Genomic DNA, 15,922 nt, shown 5'->3' on the forward strand with positions numbered 1-15,922 from the left:
TTGAACACCCTTCTTTTCTTAACTTCTTTTGAATAATATATTTTTTGCAAACCATATGGAACAAAGCATATGTTCTAGTGAGTTGTTCTTAAATCATGTGCTGCTTACAACACCAACTAAATAGTGGACTCTTCTGAGTCAGTCCTTACTCAGAGCCTTAGAATATGCATACAGTTTTACCTAAATATAAAATTTTTCCAAAGAGAGCCTTCCATCAGTTTTTAGGAAAGTAGCTAATTTATATTCCTAAATTTCATTGCACTAATATCTTTAAGTACAGGCAATAATTAATATAATGGGTACATGAGCTCCTTAAAGGCAATAACTTTAAATTTTTACTTTAGTATTTCTGGAATCTAGTTCATTACCCCATACATATTAGATATTTAATATAGTAGTTGATTTGAATTGAATTAAATATAATACATTTTAACTCACTGACATTTCCCTAAGTCAGAAAAAAAAATATTTTGGCAAAAACTTTTTCAGGTCTAATGGGGGAAAAGTACTGGCCAGTGAATGAGGCAATTTGGATTCCATTTCTAGAACTGCCTTGAACTAGCTTTGTGATCCCAAGCATATCTATAACCCAACATTACTAGACCTTAAACTAGATGAACTCCAAGGTTTCTTCCATTCTAATATATTTGTATATAAGATATATATGCATTATATAATACATATGTATTTATATGTGTATATACATACAAGCATACTTCCATATGTGCATTGTGTACACTATTTTTGTACTGTTATTTCCCCTTTTTTCTATACTTTTAATCACAAAAATAAGAAACTGTTTTATTCCAACAGAAGAAAAAAATTTACATAGGACCTTAGATGGGAAAAAATTGTATCTTTATTTCAATACAACTAATTGCCTTTATAAATCCAGTTCAAATTTTTTTAATATTTAAATTTTTAAAAAGTTTAAATTTTAAAAACATTTTAGGAAAAGGTCCACAGGTTTTATGCCATACCATGCCATGCCAAAGGAGACAAATCAGATTAAGAACTCTGAATAGAGGAAAGCAATGATGCTGGATAGTTTGAAATTGTACAGTAGCTCTTGACTTACATACTATCAATTAATTCAACTAACAATGGCCCCAATACAGGAAATTAAAAAAATATATTAGAAAAGGATTATCTAGAAAAAAGTGATTAGGACTCAAACTTCAAAGCCATTTAAAAATATACCCTCAAATAGAGAATGATATAAAAATTTGTAGTTAGAAAAACATTAAAGAAAAATCAAGCCTAGATTGAGTTTATTGTAAATCACATGCCTCTAAATCCACACTCAAGAAAGAGTTAATATAGAGAGAAAAGAAAAAGCTAGTCAACACAGCAGACAACATACGCCTACGTCAGAAATGTTCATGCTGTTCAAATGCCAAATCATTTTTATTTTTGAGTCTAACAAACTAAAAGAAAGGCAATTTTTATAAGAGCTTCAAAAATAACCCTACAATCCTCTAACACAAATTGATCTCTTAATTAATTTATTTCAGAAATCTGTGTTTATATATGCCATCAAGCGAGATATTCTTATAGTCTCCCAAATGGGTAAAGTTGAATAAAATGAAATAAATATGTTGAATAAATGTCCCCTCCACTCAGTTCACTACAATTTAAAAGTGGAATACATAAGATATAACTACCTGTGAACATAATTCCTTCGGGTGGTGGGTGGGGGAGAGTTCTGGCAATATGGCTCCTTGAGTAGTGATGACTAAGTCCAATCCTTCTCTCCCCCACAATCACCTCAAAACAACAACAAATTGGTCAAATATGAATTTTTTTTCAGTAAGAGCAAAAGAGTAGAAGTAAATAGAATTTTCATAAAGAAAATAATTTTCTTTATGAATATTAATAGAAATACTAAAAAAAAAAGAAAAAAGAACTAATAGAATAAACAAATACAGTAAAAGAAATCCCAGAAAAAAAGAAAAATATTACTACAATAGCTGTACTCACTGAAGCAAGAAAAGAATAAAGTTATTATCCTAAATCTTTGAAGTGTTTAGAAACACAAGAAGAAATATGTGAGACCTACCATGTATTATTATGAAAATAAGATCAGTCAAAGAAGAATACAAGAAGAATGTGAGTGACAGCTTAAAAATAGTAGAAATTGGGGCAGCTAGTTGGTGTAGTAGATAGAGCACCAGCCCTGAAGTCAAGAAGAATTGAGTTCAAATCTGGCCTCAGACACTTAATACTTCCTGGCTGTGTGACCCTGGGCAAGTCACTTAACCCCAAATGCTTCAGGGAAAAAAAAATAGTAGAAATCTAAGACCTAGGAATGCACAGATGAAACACTACTATTTAGAGATGGCACAATAATAGAACAAAAATTATTTTAACAGTTGTAATTGCAAAAACACTTTAGTTCTCCTTCAAAAAAAAAAAACATAACAGTAAAATACAGAGTTCAGAGAAACAATCTGAGAATCACTGCTTTTCAAAAAGAAATCCAAAATCATATTCCAGGAAATTACATGAATTTATTTTCTGTGAATTTTTAGAAATAGACAGTAGATTATAAATTGGTAGTCTCTAATGGATCTTAATGGAGAAAAATTCTAAGTTTATCTCATTCAGAAATGCAGCTGCCAAAAAAAAAAAAAAAATCAGAGATTCAGTGTCAAAACTACAATCTTACTAGAAGCCTGAAGGAATCAATTCATATATCAAGATTCAGCCTTGGCAAACAGATATATTTATTAATCATCTACTATATACATAGTCATGTGCTAGATAATGGGGGGTAAGGAGGAATCAAAGACAAGCACTATCTTCCAAGATTTTTCATTCTACTGGAAGGACAAAATACGTACAGACTAAAAATAACATAACTTTAAGAGAGAAAAGGCACTATAACTCATAGGACCAGGAAAAGCTTCACATACGGAGTTTCATCTGAGCCAAGCTTTGAAGAAAGATAAGTATTCTGACAGGCATAGTTGAAGTGAGAAGGTATTCTAGACATAGGGAAAGTGATATTAAATTTGGAGAAGACATATTAGACAATAAGTTAGAATATAACCCTCAAGATTAGGAGAAATATGAAATTTTCATGGAGGGCTAAATGGGCATTATATAGTGAAGAAGTTGAAATATCAGACCAAAGAACTTATATTTAATTTTAAATGCAACAAAGCACCAAGGAAGGTTTTTGAGCAGAGCAATTGCATAATTAGATCTTTATTTCCTAAATATTAAGTTGGAAGTTGTATAGAGAATAGAAAAGAAAAAGACTGGAAGCATAAAGAAAAATAAGATCACAATAAGAGATGTGGAAAAATGTGATAAAGAAGGAAGGAAATGAGCATGTATTAAGTACCTAAGGCCTTGTTTTAATTATTTTACAAATATCTCATCTGAACCTCATAATAATTCTGGTAAGTAGGTGCTTTTATTATCCCCATATTTAAGAACCTGGAGTAGACTTTTCAACAATGAAGTGATTTCAAGGCAATTTCAATAGACTTGTGATAGCGCCATCTGCAACCAGAGAGAGAACTATGGAGAATGAATGTGAATCAAAGCATAGTATTTTACCTTATTTGATTTTTTTTTTCTTTGCCATGTTTTTTTTTTCCTTTTTAATCTGATTTTTCTTGCACAATATAATAACTTCTAAACTATATTTAGAAGAATTGCATGTTTAAGATACAGTGGATTATTTGTTGTCTGAGGGAAAGGAGGGAGAAAATAGAAAATTTTGGAATACAAGGTTTTACAAGGTGAATGTTGAAAACGATCTTTGCATGTATTTGGAAAAATAAAATGCTTAATTAAAAATATTAATTTCTATAAATTGCAATCGTTCTCTGGGAGCAGATTTCTTAGGGAGCTTCTGGAGGCAGCCTTAGTTTCAGTTCAGCTTCAATAATCACTTCAAATGCAGCCAGGAGTTAAAGTCCAAATGCTTTACTATGTCCTTCAAAATCCTGAATCTTTTCCTGGGCCTGGTTAGCTTTCTTAGAGGACTATCTTTCTCCTTGGTTCCCAAGAGCTCTTGTCCAAATGTCTCCAGCCAGCACAAAGGTAGAAGTAGGAATGAACCAAGGTATGAACTCCTTTAAAGGTGTGAACTAAGCACCTTGTTTCAAGTTCTGGCCCATAACATCTCCTTGTAGGACAGATCAATCATACTGAACCATGCTAAATTAGATAATTATTGTCTCCAGTGACTTAGTACCTTGTAAGAATCCTAACACCATTCATAACCAATAAGAAAAAAAAAAAAGAAAAAGAAACTGGAGCAGACAGAAGTTAAATGCTTTGCCTAGAGTCGCACATTTAATAAGTTTCTGAGATCACATTTGAACTTAGATCTCTCTGAATCCAGTCCCAACACTCTAAGCACTGCAGCACCTAGTTGCCTCTGGACTTAAAATCAAGTAGGGGTGAGATAAACAGTAACAGTATTAATAATTATTATCATAATAATATCACTAATGATAATTTACATTTATATAGCATTTATTTTGTGCCAGACCCCATGCTAAGTACTATTAATTGTGGAACTATCAAACTTTCTGTCAAAAATGTTTTCCCTATACAAGACTTGGATTTTTATTTATTTATTTTAAAGTTTAAATTTACTATTTATTTTCTTTTTGTAAGTTTATTTTCAAAATATATGCATAAATAGTTTTCAACATTATCCCTGAAAAACCTTGTGTTCCAATTTTTTTACTCCCTTCCCTCCACCTTCCTTCCTTTAGATGGCAAGTAATTCATTATATATTAAATTTGCAATTCCTCTATATATATTTCTATAATTATTGTTCTGTACAAGAAAAATCATATCAAAAAGGGAAAAAGTGAGAAAAAAAAAACAAAAAGTAAGCAAACAACATCAAAACAAGTGAAAATACTATGTCGTGATCCACTCTCAATCCTCACAGTCCTTTCTCTGGATGCAGATAACTCTCTTCATCACAAGTCCATTGAACTAGCCTAACTCACCTCATTAATGAAAAGAGCCATGTCCATCAGAATTGATTATCCTATAATCCTGTTGTTGTTGTGTGCAGTGTTCTCATACTTCTATTCATTTCACTTAGCATCAGTTCATGTAAATCACTCCAGGCCTTTTTGAATCATCAGCAGGATGTTTCTTTAGAACAAAAATATTCCATAACATTCATATACCATAACTTATTCAGCCATTCTCCAACTGATTGGAGATTGGGCATGCACTCAGTTTCCAGTTTCTTATCACTATAGAAAAGACTGCTACTAACATTTTTGCACATGTGGGTCCTTTTCCTTTTTTATGATCTCTTTGGGATATAGGGCCAGTAGAGATACTGCTGGATCAAAGAGTATGCACAATTTGATAGCCCTTTGGACATACTTCCAAATAGTTCTGCAGAATGGTTGATCAGTTCATAACTCTCCCAACAACATATTAGTGTCCCAGTTTTCCCACATTCCCTCCAACATTCATTTTCCTGTCATCTTAATCAACCAAAGAGGTGTGTAGTTGTAGCTCAGAATTGTCTTAATTTGCATTTCTCTGATTAATAGTGATTTAGAGCATTTTTTCCACAGGACTAGAAATGGTTTTAATTTCATCATTTGAAAATTGTTCATATAATGTGACCATTTATCAATTGAAGAATGGCTTATATTCTTTATGTGGATTTATTTTGTATCCTGCAACTATGCTAAAGTTGTGGATTATTTCTAATAGCTTTTTAGTAGAATCTCTGGGGTTCTCTAAGTATACCATCACATCATCTGCAGAGTAATAATTTGGTTTCCTCATTACCTATTCTAATTCCTTTAATCTCTTTCTCAACTCTTGTTGCCAAAGCTAGCAGTTCTAATACAATATTGAATAGTAATGGTGATAGTGGGCAACCTTGTTTCACTTCTGATTTTATTAGAAATGGTTTCACTTTATTCCCATTACATGTGATGCTTACTGCCAATTTAAAATAGATGCTACTGACTATTTTAAGGAAAAGTGAATGGCTTATATTTTTATACATGCATTAATTCTGTATATATTTTTAAATGAGGCCTCTATCAGAAACTTGGATGTAAATTTTTTCCCCAGTTTTCTGCTTCCCTTCTAATCTTGTCTGCATTGTACAAATGCTTGTTTATACAAAACTTTTTAATTCGATATATTCAAAAAGATAGATGAGCAGCCCTGGAAAGGACTCAGCAAATCCTCACATCAAAGATGAAATACTCCCTGAATATCCCATATGTTGTCCAGTACTTTATTTACAGGATTCTATGCAATTATTTTTTAAAACAATAAAAAATTTTAATTCTTTGCCTTGTTCAAAAAAAAAAAAAGGAAATCCAAAATAGGATAAATTGAAATATTGAAGAAATTGATGATCATTTCACATAACGGTTAGTTGAAGGAAAAAAGCATATTTTGCCTGTACAAGGGAAGACTTAGGGAGAACGTGATAACATTCTTCAAGTATTTAAAGGGCTATATTATATGGAACAAGAATAAATTTGACTTTCTTGGCATATTTGAAAGTTGATGATTTTAGGTATAATACAAAGGAAAAACTCTTTTAACAATGAGATTTCACATCTTTTGTAATAGCAAAGAACTGCAAACAAAATACTTAGTTGCCCAATGACGAATAAGTAGCTAAACACATTGTGATACATTGACATAATAAAATATTGCTGACATAAGAAATGATGACTATGAAGAATATAGAAAGACAAGGGAAAGATTTATATGCACTATTGCAAAGTAATGTAAGCAGTATTAGGAAAGCAACACATAGAACATAAAAATAGCGATGCAAACAGAAAGAACAATAAACAAACAAACAAAAAGAAACAATTACTATAGGTGGTTCTTAAATAGAGAAGAGAAGAGCCACCATTTCTTTGCAGGAATGGGAAACAACAGTTAGACAACACTGAATATCAACTGTATATATTAGCCTCAAATGATATTGACTATGTTTGCTAAACTGTCGACCCTCACAATTTCTTTTTTAAATTACTGCTGCAGAGAATGAAAGACAAGTGGAAATTAAGATGATATAAAAAGAAAATATTAATAACTAAAAAAAAAAAACTGAACAGAAAGCCTTAGCAAATCCATTAGAGAACTTCAAAGTAGAGACTAGACAATTGTTTAGTAGTGATACTTTGGAGATGATTACTTCTTAAATTAAATCATCTTTGAATTCCTCAACAAATATGATACTCTCTTATTTATTATCAAAAATTTTTGGACATTTTTACCATTTATTAAAAAAAAAAACTGGCCCAAATCCAAATACAATACAATTGTCAAGATCACTATGGTTCATGGACTATTCTGCTCTCAAAAAATAATTAAATTGAATACTGGCAGAAATTTCTCAGTGTGTTTTTAAATAGTCTCATTAATGTATTCTTTGCTATTTTCTTATTTACTTATTTCATCTAATAGGCCAGCTTGCCAAATTACATTACAACAAAGGAGTAGACTGCTCAGAAAAAGAAGGAAAAAAGAGAGAGCGATGAAAACATAAGACTTTGGTAGCCAATATGTTGTACTGCATACTGCCAGCATGTCCTGTAAAATATATGCTTCTCAGTATGCAGATAGTGTAATCCCTTTAAGTAACAATTACTAAGTTAAACAATGCAATCTGTCCCACTGGCATGAAAAAGTGTGTTGTGTTGTGGATTAGGGGATTCCATTAGGAGATGAACTCAGATTCTAGCCCTAAGGCCAGTAAAGACTGAACCTATTCCAGGAAGAATATAACTAGATAGTCTCAGGTGTGGTGATACAAGAGCAGCTGCTCCATTCAAGATGAGACCTTGCAAACCAATCCAAGGAAATTGCCCAGCATCATTTGCAGTGATAACAGGTGCAGCTTGAATATGGGAGGGGGATCTTTGGGAAGGCTCTGGCCAAAAATTAATGAATAACTAAAAAGGAAAAATGCCACAATCTATGCCACAATTTATATACATGCATGCACATGCACAAACATGCACACACACACACACACACACACACACACACACACACACACACACACATCCTAAGGATAATATCAATGAGCTATTTTTTTTTACTCTTCATGATACTTTAAAGCCATTTTTTCATGACATTTTAATAACATACTTGGAGGCTTTTATTTTACATAGTATCATCAGATTTAGTGCAGAGGAAATAACTTTAGAGTTTAACAAGTCCAATTTCTTCATTTTATAAAACAAATATTGAGAAACAGGCAGTTCAATTGACTAGCACAGAATCATAAATGTAAGTGCAAAACTAGGGACCAAACTTTAGTTCTTTGGCTTGAAGTCTTGTGTTTTTCCCATCATTATGCTACCTTCCATAGTATGAAGTGTTTTCAACTAATTCAACAAATAATGACTACTTGCTGAATTGAATCAGAATCAAAAGTATTTAGGGAAAAAAAAGCATGGAATAGAAAAAAAAATGATTCAGGCTCTAGAATGCCATCTGCCTACACAGGGCCAATTAGGTAAGTAAGTTCTTTGTTCTTGCTCTTCACCTTGACTATAGATATACAAAATCACTTCATCTTGAAACACCCTGGAGCTTAAAAATAAAGCAATTATAACCAAATTTCCCTGAAAACTATTTTTGTTGACTATGTCTCATACCACACATGGTATGGCATACTACATAAATATAGAAATACAAGAAATGTTTTTATATCTCATTAAGAAATCAATTTTATAACCATTTATTTGTGAAATGAGTATTTCATTATTTCTTCAGAAGGATGAAAATACAATTGGAATTTTTCAAATTTTCTTCAAATATTTTATCCTTCTGGGTAAGTGGAAAAAAAATCATGGCTTTGAACCCTTGTGTGCCTGTCACACTGTCTCACAGATATTAGATATAAACAGTGTGTTACTGATCTAAGAGGTATCCAATCAACGCTCCCTAATGAAATTGTGCTTTAATCTGATAATGAAGCCATGAGCAGATGGAACTGCAGAAGCAGAAAGCCTCTACACTGAATTCAGCAGCCAGACATAAACACTGACCTTCAAATAATCATAATAAAGATTTTCCCCTATCAATAAAATTACATTTTTTTTTTACCTTAAGAGGAGATGATGGAATAGAGAGAGTATAGTTCAGACCACTGCTGCAGGCACTGCCATGGAGAGCTAACATTGAGGTTTGGAAGGCATCCTCGTCCTCAGGAGAATACTGAGACTGGAAGGTAGATTCATCTGCTAAGTCTGCCTCATTTGCGTCCACCTAGCAATAAATATAATTGCATCAGTCTGAATATCTGTCTTATCACATATGTTCCCAACATTTGCCAGCTAAGGCTAAAATGTATCCTGTTACTATTCTCATTTTTAATCTTTATTATACACAGAATCATTGATATACCAAGCATTGGTTAATGCAACAGAAAAAGGAAAAACTGACAACTAGGAGCAGAGGGTACTGACATTAAGTGTCACAACTGTATGACTTCATTTCATTAATAACAGAGTCAATGTATTCTTTTTTTTTCTACTAACAATATTTAGCAAAAGGCTTGGATGCCACTTCTAAGTTTAAAGTAGTTATATAAATTAAGCATAATTTGTTTTCTAATTCATATTTGTAAAAGCACCATCTCCTCCTGAGATTATAATGAAACACATTTTTTTTCTTTTTTAAAACCTTCATTCTTAATAATTTGCAAAGTTGCACTGAAGCAATAATTTTCAAACCTATTAAACAAGAATATTTTAAAATATACTTTGAGTCCAGAAACTTTTCAATGATCAAGACAATGACCAAATTTGGTATTTGTAAGAACCCACAGAAGGAATTAATGCTAATCCTACAATGTTAACCTTGAACACAATTCCTAATCCAGACCCAGTGAAGCAAGATCATAAAGTGGAATAGAAAGCAAGAACTCTCCACAAAGTGGTGAAAACCACTTTCTTTCACTCTGCAACTCTTCTTAATTGATACCCTCAGTACCTTTTCATTTCTAGCTTTCTTCTGTATGTTCTCTTCTCCCATTAGACTGTAATAATCTTGAGAGCAGGGACTTATCTATATTCCCAATGCTTAACACAGGACCTGGCATGGTAAGTACTTATAATAAATTGAATGAGACTATGACGTATGAAAACGACAGTTAACTTTCCTATGGTTGGAGGAAAGAGAAAAGTTAGATGATAATGACGGAAAGAAACAATGAAGAATAAAAGAGGAGAGTTTGCAGATTTATAAGAATTTAGAGTGAAAAGAGACCTTAGTCTAAACTCCTTATTTTTACAGGTAAAGAAATTAAATTGTGGGAGTTTATACTAGTACATGATCTTAGAGGACTAGGGAACTAGGTCAATTCCTATTTAGTGAGGAAGTAAAGGATATGATTGGGAATACAGCTGGTAACAATGTCCTGCCTTAGGCCTCTCAAAGTATTTCACAGGATTCTAATCCATTTTATATTGCATATTATTGTTTTCTGTTGGTATCTTATATCCCTCTTATCCTGAGCTCTTTGAAAGTTAGAGCTATGTTTTATATATAATCTATTCCCTATCATGATGCTCTTCACATAGTAGACCTATAATGAATTATGCTGTTACCATTAGTTAAGAATTGCCATTAATAACATTTCACTTACATAGAATTAGGCAGGGATTATTTACTGAAAAAGCAAAAAAAAAATAATAAAATTGCTGCTCCTAGGGAACAAAAAATTTGAATTCCTTAGTAACATCTTTCAGTTTTTAAAAATATTTCATTCACAGATATATCACAGGATTTCAGAAGAAGCAGAGTGTATTTTTTAAAAAGTAAATTTTGTAGTGGTATAATAATTGTTACCTCTTTTAAACTCTGCTTTATGTTTCATATTTGCATTGTTGTTCCTCTGCTAAGGAAATCTTGAATTTCTACATACAAACAGGCCTGATCTGATTTCATATAATTGATTCCAAGAAAACACATTAGGTGAAACAACATTACAGAGAAATTAACTTTTTTTTATTTAGTTGTCAATTCTATAGAAAAGACATAGATGTAAGCTTTTGTTTCTGGGATTTTTGTTTGTCTGTTTTGTCTTTTGAGCATGGAATGGTTTAATTCCAAAGCTATAAGTATCCTTGGAAGATTAAACTAAGGATTTTATGGGCAGAAGATGTGATATTACCATTGACTTTATTTATATAGGGATAAGGGAAAAGAATTGAATCTATGATTTCACTGGAATAGGGAGCATCCTTTATCCATGTTGGTCAGTACATTCTCTACAATTTCTAGTCTCAAAGAATTTCTTATGGGAATGAAAAGGTAAGTAACTTATATAAGGTCATACTGTCAGTATGTGTCAAAGGCAGAAACTGAACTCAGATCTTTGTCTTTAATGGTGCTACTGGAGCATAATAGTGGCAGAAGGAAGATGATTTACTTTATGCCTGTCATTTATTCCTGAAAATCTGCTGTTTTGGATATGATATGATATGATTTTACTCGATTCCATACATATTTATTAAGTGCCTCTATGTGTAAGGTGCTACATTGGTTGTCTAAGAAACAAAACACAAAGGAAACAAACAATCTTTGGTACTTAGTCTATGTTACTGTATAACATATACATAGATAATGCAAGTATGAATTTAATAACAAAACAATAATGGAAAGAAAAATATTCTAGGAAAATTTCAGGAGGTTGACAGTATTAAAAATTGTGAGGTTTGAGGAAGGCTTCAAAGAGCATGTTGCTGAGTTTTGAAAAGAGAGAAGGATTAGGAAGATTTTATTAAGAAGGGAGTACTTATCAAGCATTGCAGTCATTTGCCATGTTGACTGTAATAGAATTTGAGGAATAGCTGGTAATTTAGCTGGCTGGAATGCACAACACAGGAAAGAGAAAGGTATGATATCAGATAGGAATAGAATTCTTCTCAAAACAGAAATTTCTGTTTTATCATAGAACACATAAAGATTCACTGAAGGATGATAAGGGACAAGTAACTCCAGAGTAAACTAGAGTAAGTATATTGTTATCCTTGCATTAAAATACTTTTTAAAGTTTTTTGTTGAAATTAACTAAGCTTCCGAGTTTGCGAAGGTCAATAAATTTGTATATCTGTTTACAATATAGTGATATATTGAAATGAAAAGATAGGTGTCACAAGTACCTCACACATGGTAGCATATGCATATAATAGATGCTTTTTCAATTGAATTGAACTAAACTTACAACAGACATATGAATACAAGATTGATTATGAAAAGATATTTTTTAAAGCCTACTTAAATGTTACGATGGTATAATTTACTTTTTTTTAGTATAATCTATTCTTGAGGAATTCCCATGGTCCACAGTAATTTCTATACTTAAAAAGTCTTTCTCTTTAAATACAAACTCCTCAGTCTCAAAATTACATGTAAAATTATTCACAGACTGACTATAAACTATCTTTCAAGAATGATCCCAAATTCCTCATTTTAAGCACTCTTCTAGCCAAGCTGAACTATATAACTGTAACTATTCACTTCCTACTTCCCATCTCTCATTCCAACATTTTCTTTTAAAGTGAACATCAGCATAGAAATATGTAATGAAAGACTCTGAGACTATAATAATTTATGCTCTTATTTAAAGGAAAAAAATTTTAGATGACCAACAGTAGGTTAAAAATATATGATGAAGTATTTAATACATTCAAATGCTTATGCCAAAGATGTGTTTATTATATATGAGTGGTTTGAAAAAGATATTCAATTCCAATATAGTATAAGACATTAGACCAAATCTCCACTTAAGTATGGTAAATGTATGCCAAAAAAAGTTAGATAGAAAGACAATCTAAACTTTAGTACTAAGAATGCTATTAAATTTATCTATTGTTTTTATACTTCCTTTCTTCATGGGTAGAGTGAACAGAAAGTCTTCTATCTTAATTTTTACACCAAAGCATCAAGACTTACTTTGATAATTATACAAGCATGAGATTTCTCTCCCTTCCCCCTTTTTGGCAGCTTCCTTGTCCATAAAGAGAAACAAATTTATATGATTTGTGCATGCCATATCACACAATAAATGACTGGCTCCTTTCTTATAATACAGTTTTGCTGATTAATCTGTACTGAACTGCAAACCTCATGACAGCAATAAGAAAATATAGCTAATATACCTTAAAGAGACTAATAGTGATATATCATGAAAGAAAAGAAAGATCAAGAATATCAATTTTAGAAAACTTGAGAGTAATGTTATATTATATCTTAATATGCTATTAATTACATTTCCTCTCAAATATCAGAAAATTAATTTTACACATCACACACATAATATACATACACACATATAGTATATGTATGTTCTATACATATAAGACATATACACATATATATATATGTATATTTTCATATCTCATCTTTAAGAACTTTATGGCAGGAGTAGAATGAATGGCCAGGTTTACAGTTTTAAAAATCAAATTCGCAAAGAATTAGCACAAGCCTATTACATTAGTCTATTACAATGCTCAGCAAAAGCAATCATTTAAGCCAACAAATGACTCAAAGAAGGCTTGGTAAGTTTGGGGCACTGACCAGAACTACCTCAGCATGGAAGAGGGCTACATCAGTGGGCCCTTCCTCCTCAAATGAGTATGCTGTGTAGAAAAAGGGATCTTCCTTAGCAGAAACATAACCTTCTTCTGGTGAAAGCTGCAGAAAGAATGAAGCTCAGAGTTGGATGAATAACCATTGAAAAGGACATGCAAAGAGAGACATGTTGAGGAAGATTTTTTTAAAATTTTTTCTTAAAATTTGACAAACAACAAATATAAACATTTCCATATACAAAGAACATAAAAGTTGATTTCATATGAAAAAGCCATATTTCTTTCTATTTTTGAGAATATTTTAAACTTAATGTAGTAGTTTCAACACTGCCTTCCTTGTCCAAGCCCCTTTTAAAGTTATTCTGTTCTCTTCTATATCTTTCTTTGAGACATTTCTTTTCTTCTTTTTTGAAAGTCATTATTTTCCCTCCTCTGCAGAATTTTCCCTTTTCAAAACAAAAATCCACCCCATCCTAAGTTATAGCAAAAAAAAAAAAAAAAATCAAAAGTCAAAAGTCCAGCGAACTCATAAAGGAAAATTCTTTCCATAACCAGATAAAGAACTAATGGACTCTGAATACAGATTGAAGCATATTTTCACTTTATTCTTTCTCATGAGGTTTTTTTGTTGTTGTTTTATCTTCTTTTTTCACAACTGTGACTAATATGGAAATATGTTTTACATGATAGCACATGTATAAACTATATAAAACTACCACCTTCAGAAAAAAGGGTGAGAGAAAGGGAGGAAGAACCATTTGAAACTCAAAATCTTAAAAAATGAATATTAAAAATTACATGTCAAGAATGACATGTAATTGGGGAAAAATAAAATATTATTTAAAAAAGAACAGTTAAGAAAAATAAATCAATCCCTTGGCCATGTCTGAAAATCTCTCTATTCTGTACATCTAGTATTTACAGAGATTTTCAACAATGGAAAAGAAAACAATCCTGATTCTAAAAAGAACTTATTCAATAATTAATTAGCAATATTGGTTTTATAAAAGTCATCCTTCAGTTGTTATTTAATGAATTTATAATCATAGATCATTTACCTCTAACATAACACAACATTCTTATTTTATCAGTTTTTAAACATTTAAGTTCCATCAGCTTTTTAAAAAATCCTCTAATTTTTAAATTTAAATTCCCTTAGAAAGTATATAACATCAATTTAGCTCCCAATTTAATCTATTAACCCTTCTGAATTAAGAATGACTATTAAAATTGAAACAAAACAATTTTATGAAACAAAATACTTTAGTACAGTGCAGAAGCGTTTAAGAAAGCATGAAATTACAGTTTATTCAGCACAGTGTTTTGCACATATAAGTCTACTAGAAATGCTTGTTTAGCTTTCAATTTTTTTTCCTTTACATTTTTCAAAAAGCATGTGAGTTAAAATTTGACTTTACTGTGTGCCATGAAAGACAGTTTGGGATACCCTGAACAATATAATGGAACTTTTCATTACAATAATAATGACTTGAATTTATATAACACTTTAAGTTTTGCAAAATGTTTTGGCATTTATTATTTTATTTGAGCCTCATAACCATCCTGAAAGGCAGATGCTATTTTACAGATTAGAAAGCTGAGATATAAAGAGGTTTAATGACTTGTTCGAAATTACATTGCTAGTAAGTGTCTGAGTGGCTTCTGAAACTGCCAGCCAGCTATCCATTACAACAATGCTTGCCTCCTTCTACCCATTAGCAACTCTCTAAATTACAGAAGAGTTGTCATTCTGTATTATGTTGGGTACATTTTCCATATCTAGGATTTCCTGCTGTAATAAAATCACAAGTTCATACCAAATACACACACACACACACACACACACACACACACACACACACACACACACACCTGTGTCCCTATTAAATTCTCTTTAATTAAAAGACAATCTCTATTATGTGTATGTGTGTGACTAGAATGAAAGGCTTAATAAGTCTACTGTACTTTGTTTCTTGTCGGTAAAAAAAAAACCTGACAAAATGAATTTTTGTCAGTTACTAATATACTGGAATAAATTGTCTAAATTAGTGCCTCAATGATTTTTTGTAATGTTATTTTCTTACCACAAGTAGTTAACATAATAAATTCTTACCATAATAATAATTATTCACAAACAACTTTTGGATAACACAAATTATCTGCCACATAACAGGAAGTTTGATAAGCATCCCTTTATGAATACAATGGCATTTTTGTTTACAGATAAGTATTTATCCTTTATAATTGTAATATGTTGTATTAATGATTCTATTTAAATGATGGAGCAATGAAGTAATGGATAGAAAGCTGGGCTCAGAACTCAAGTTCAAGTACC

General features: G+C 31.4%; 1 protein-coding gene across 1 annotated transcript in view; it reads right to left on the minus strand.

Moving 5' to 3' along the window:
- Window positions 1-15,922, minus strand: part of MPDZ (multiple PDZ domain crumbs cell polarity complex component) — a 221,149-nt gene that overhangs the window by 105,990 nt on the left and 99,237 nt on the right. Inside the window, 2 exon segments of the mRNA XM_074282905.1 lie at window positions 9,095-9,256; window positions 13,574-13,690. Of these exon segments, the coding sequence (XP_074139006.1) occupies window positions 9,095-9,256; window positions 13,574-13,690 (279 nt within the window).

This window comes from Sminthopsis crassicaudata, chromosome 1 (genome assembly GCF_048593235.1).
Source record: "Sminthopsis crassicaudata isolate SCR6 chromosome 1, ASM4859323v1, whole genome shotgun sequence".
NCBI lineage: Eukaryota > Metazoa > Chordata > Mammalia > Dasyuromorphia > Dasyuridae > Sminthopsis > Sminthopsis crassicaudata.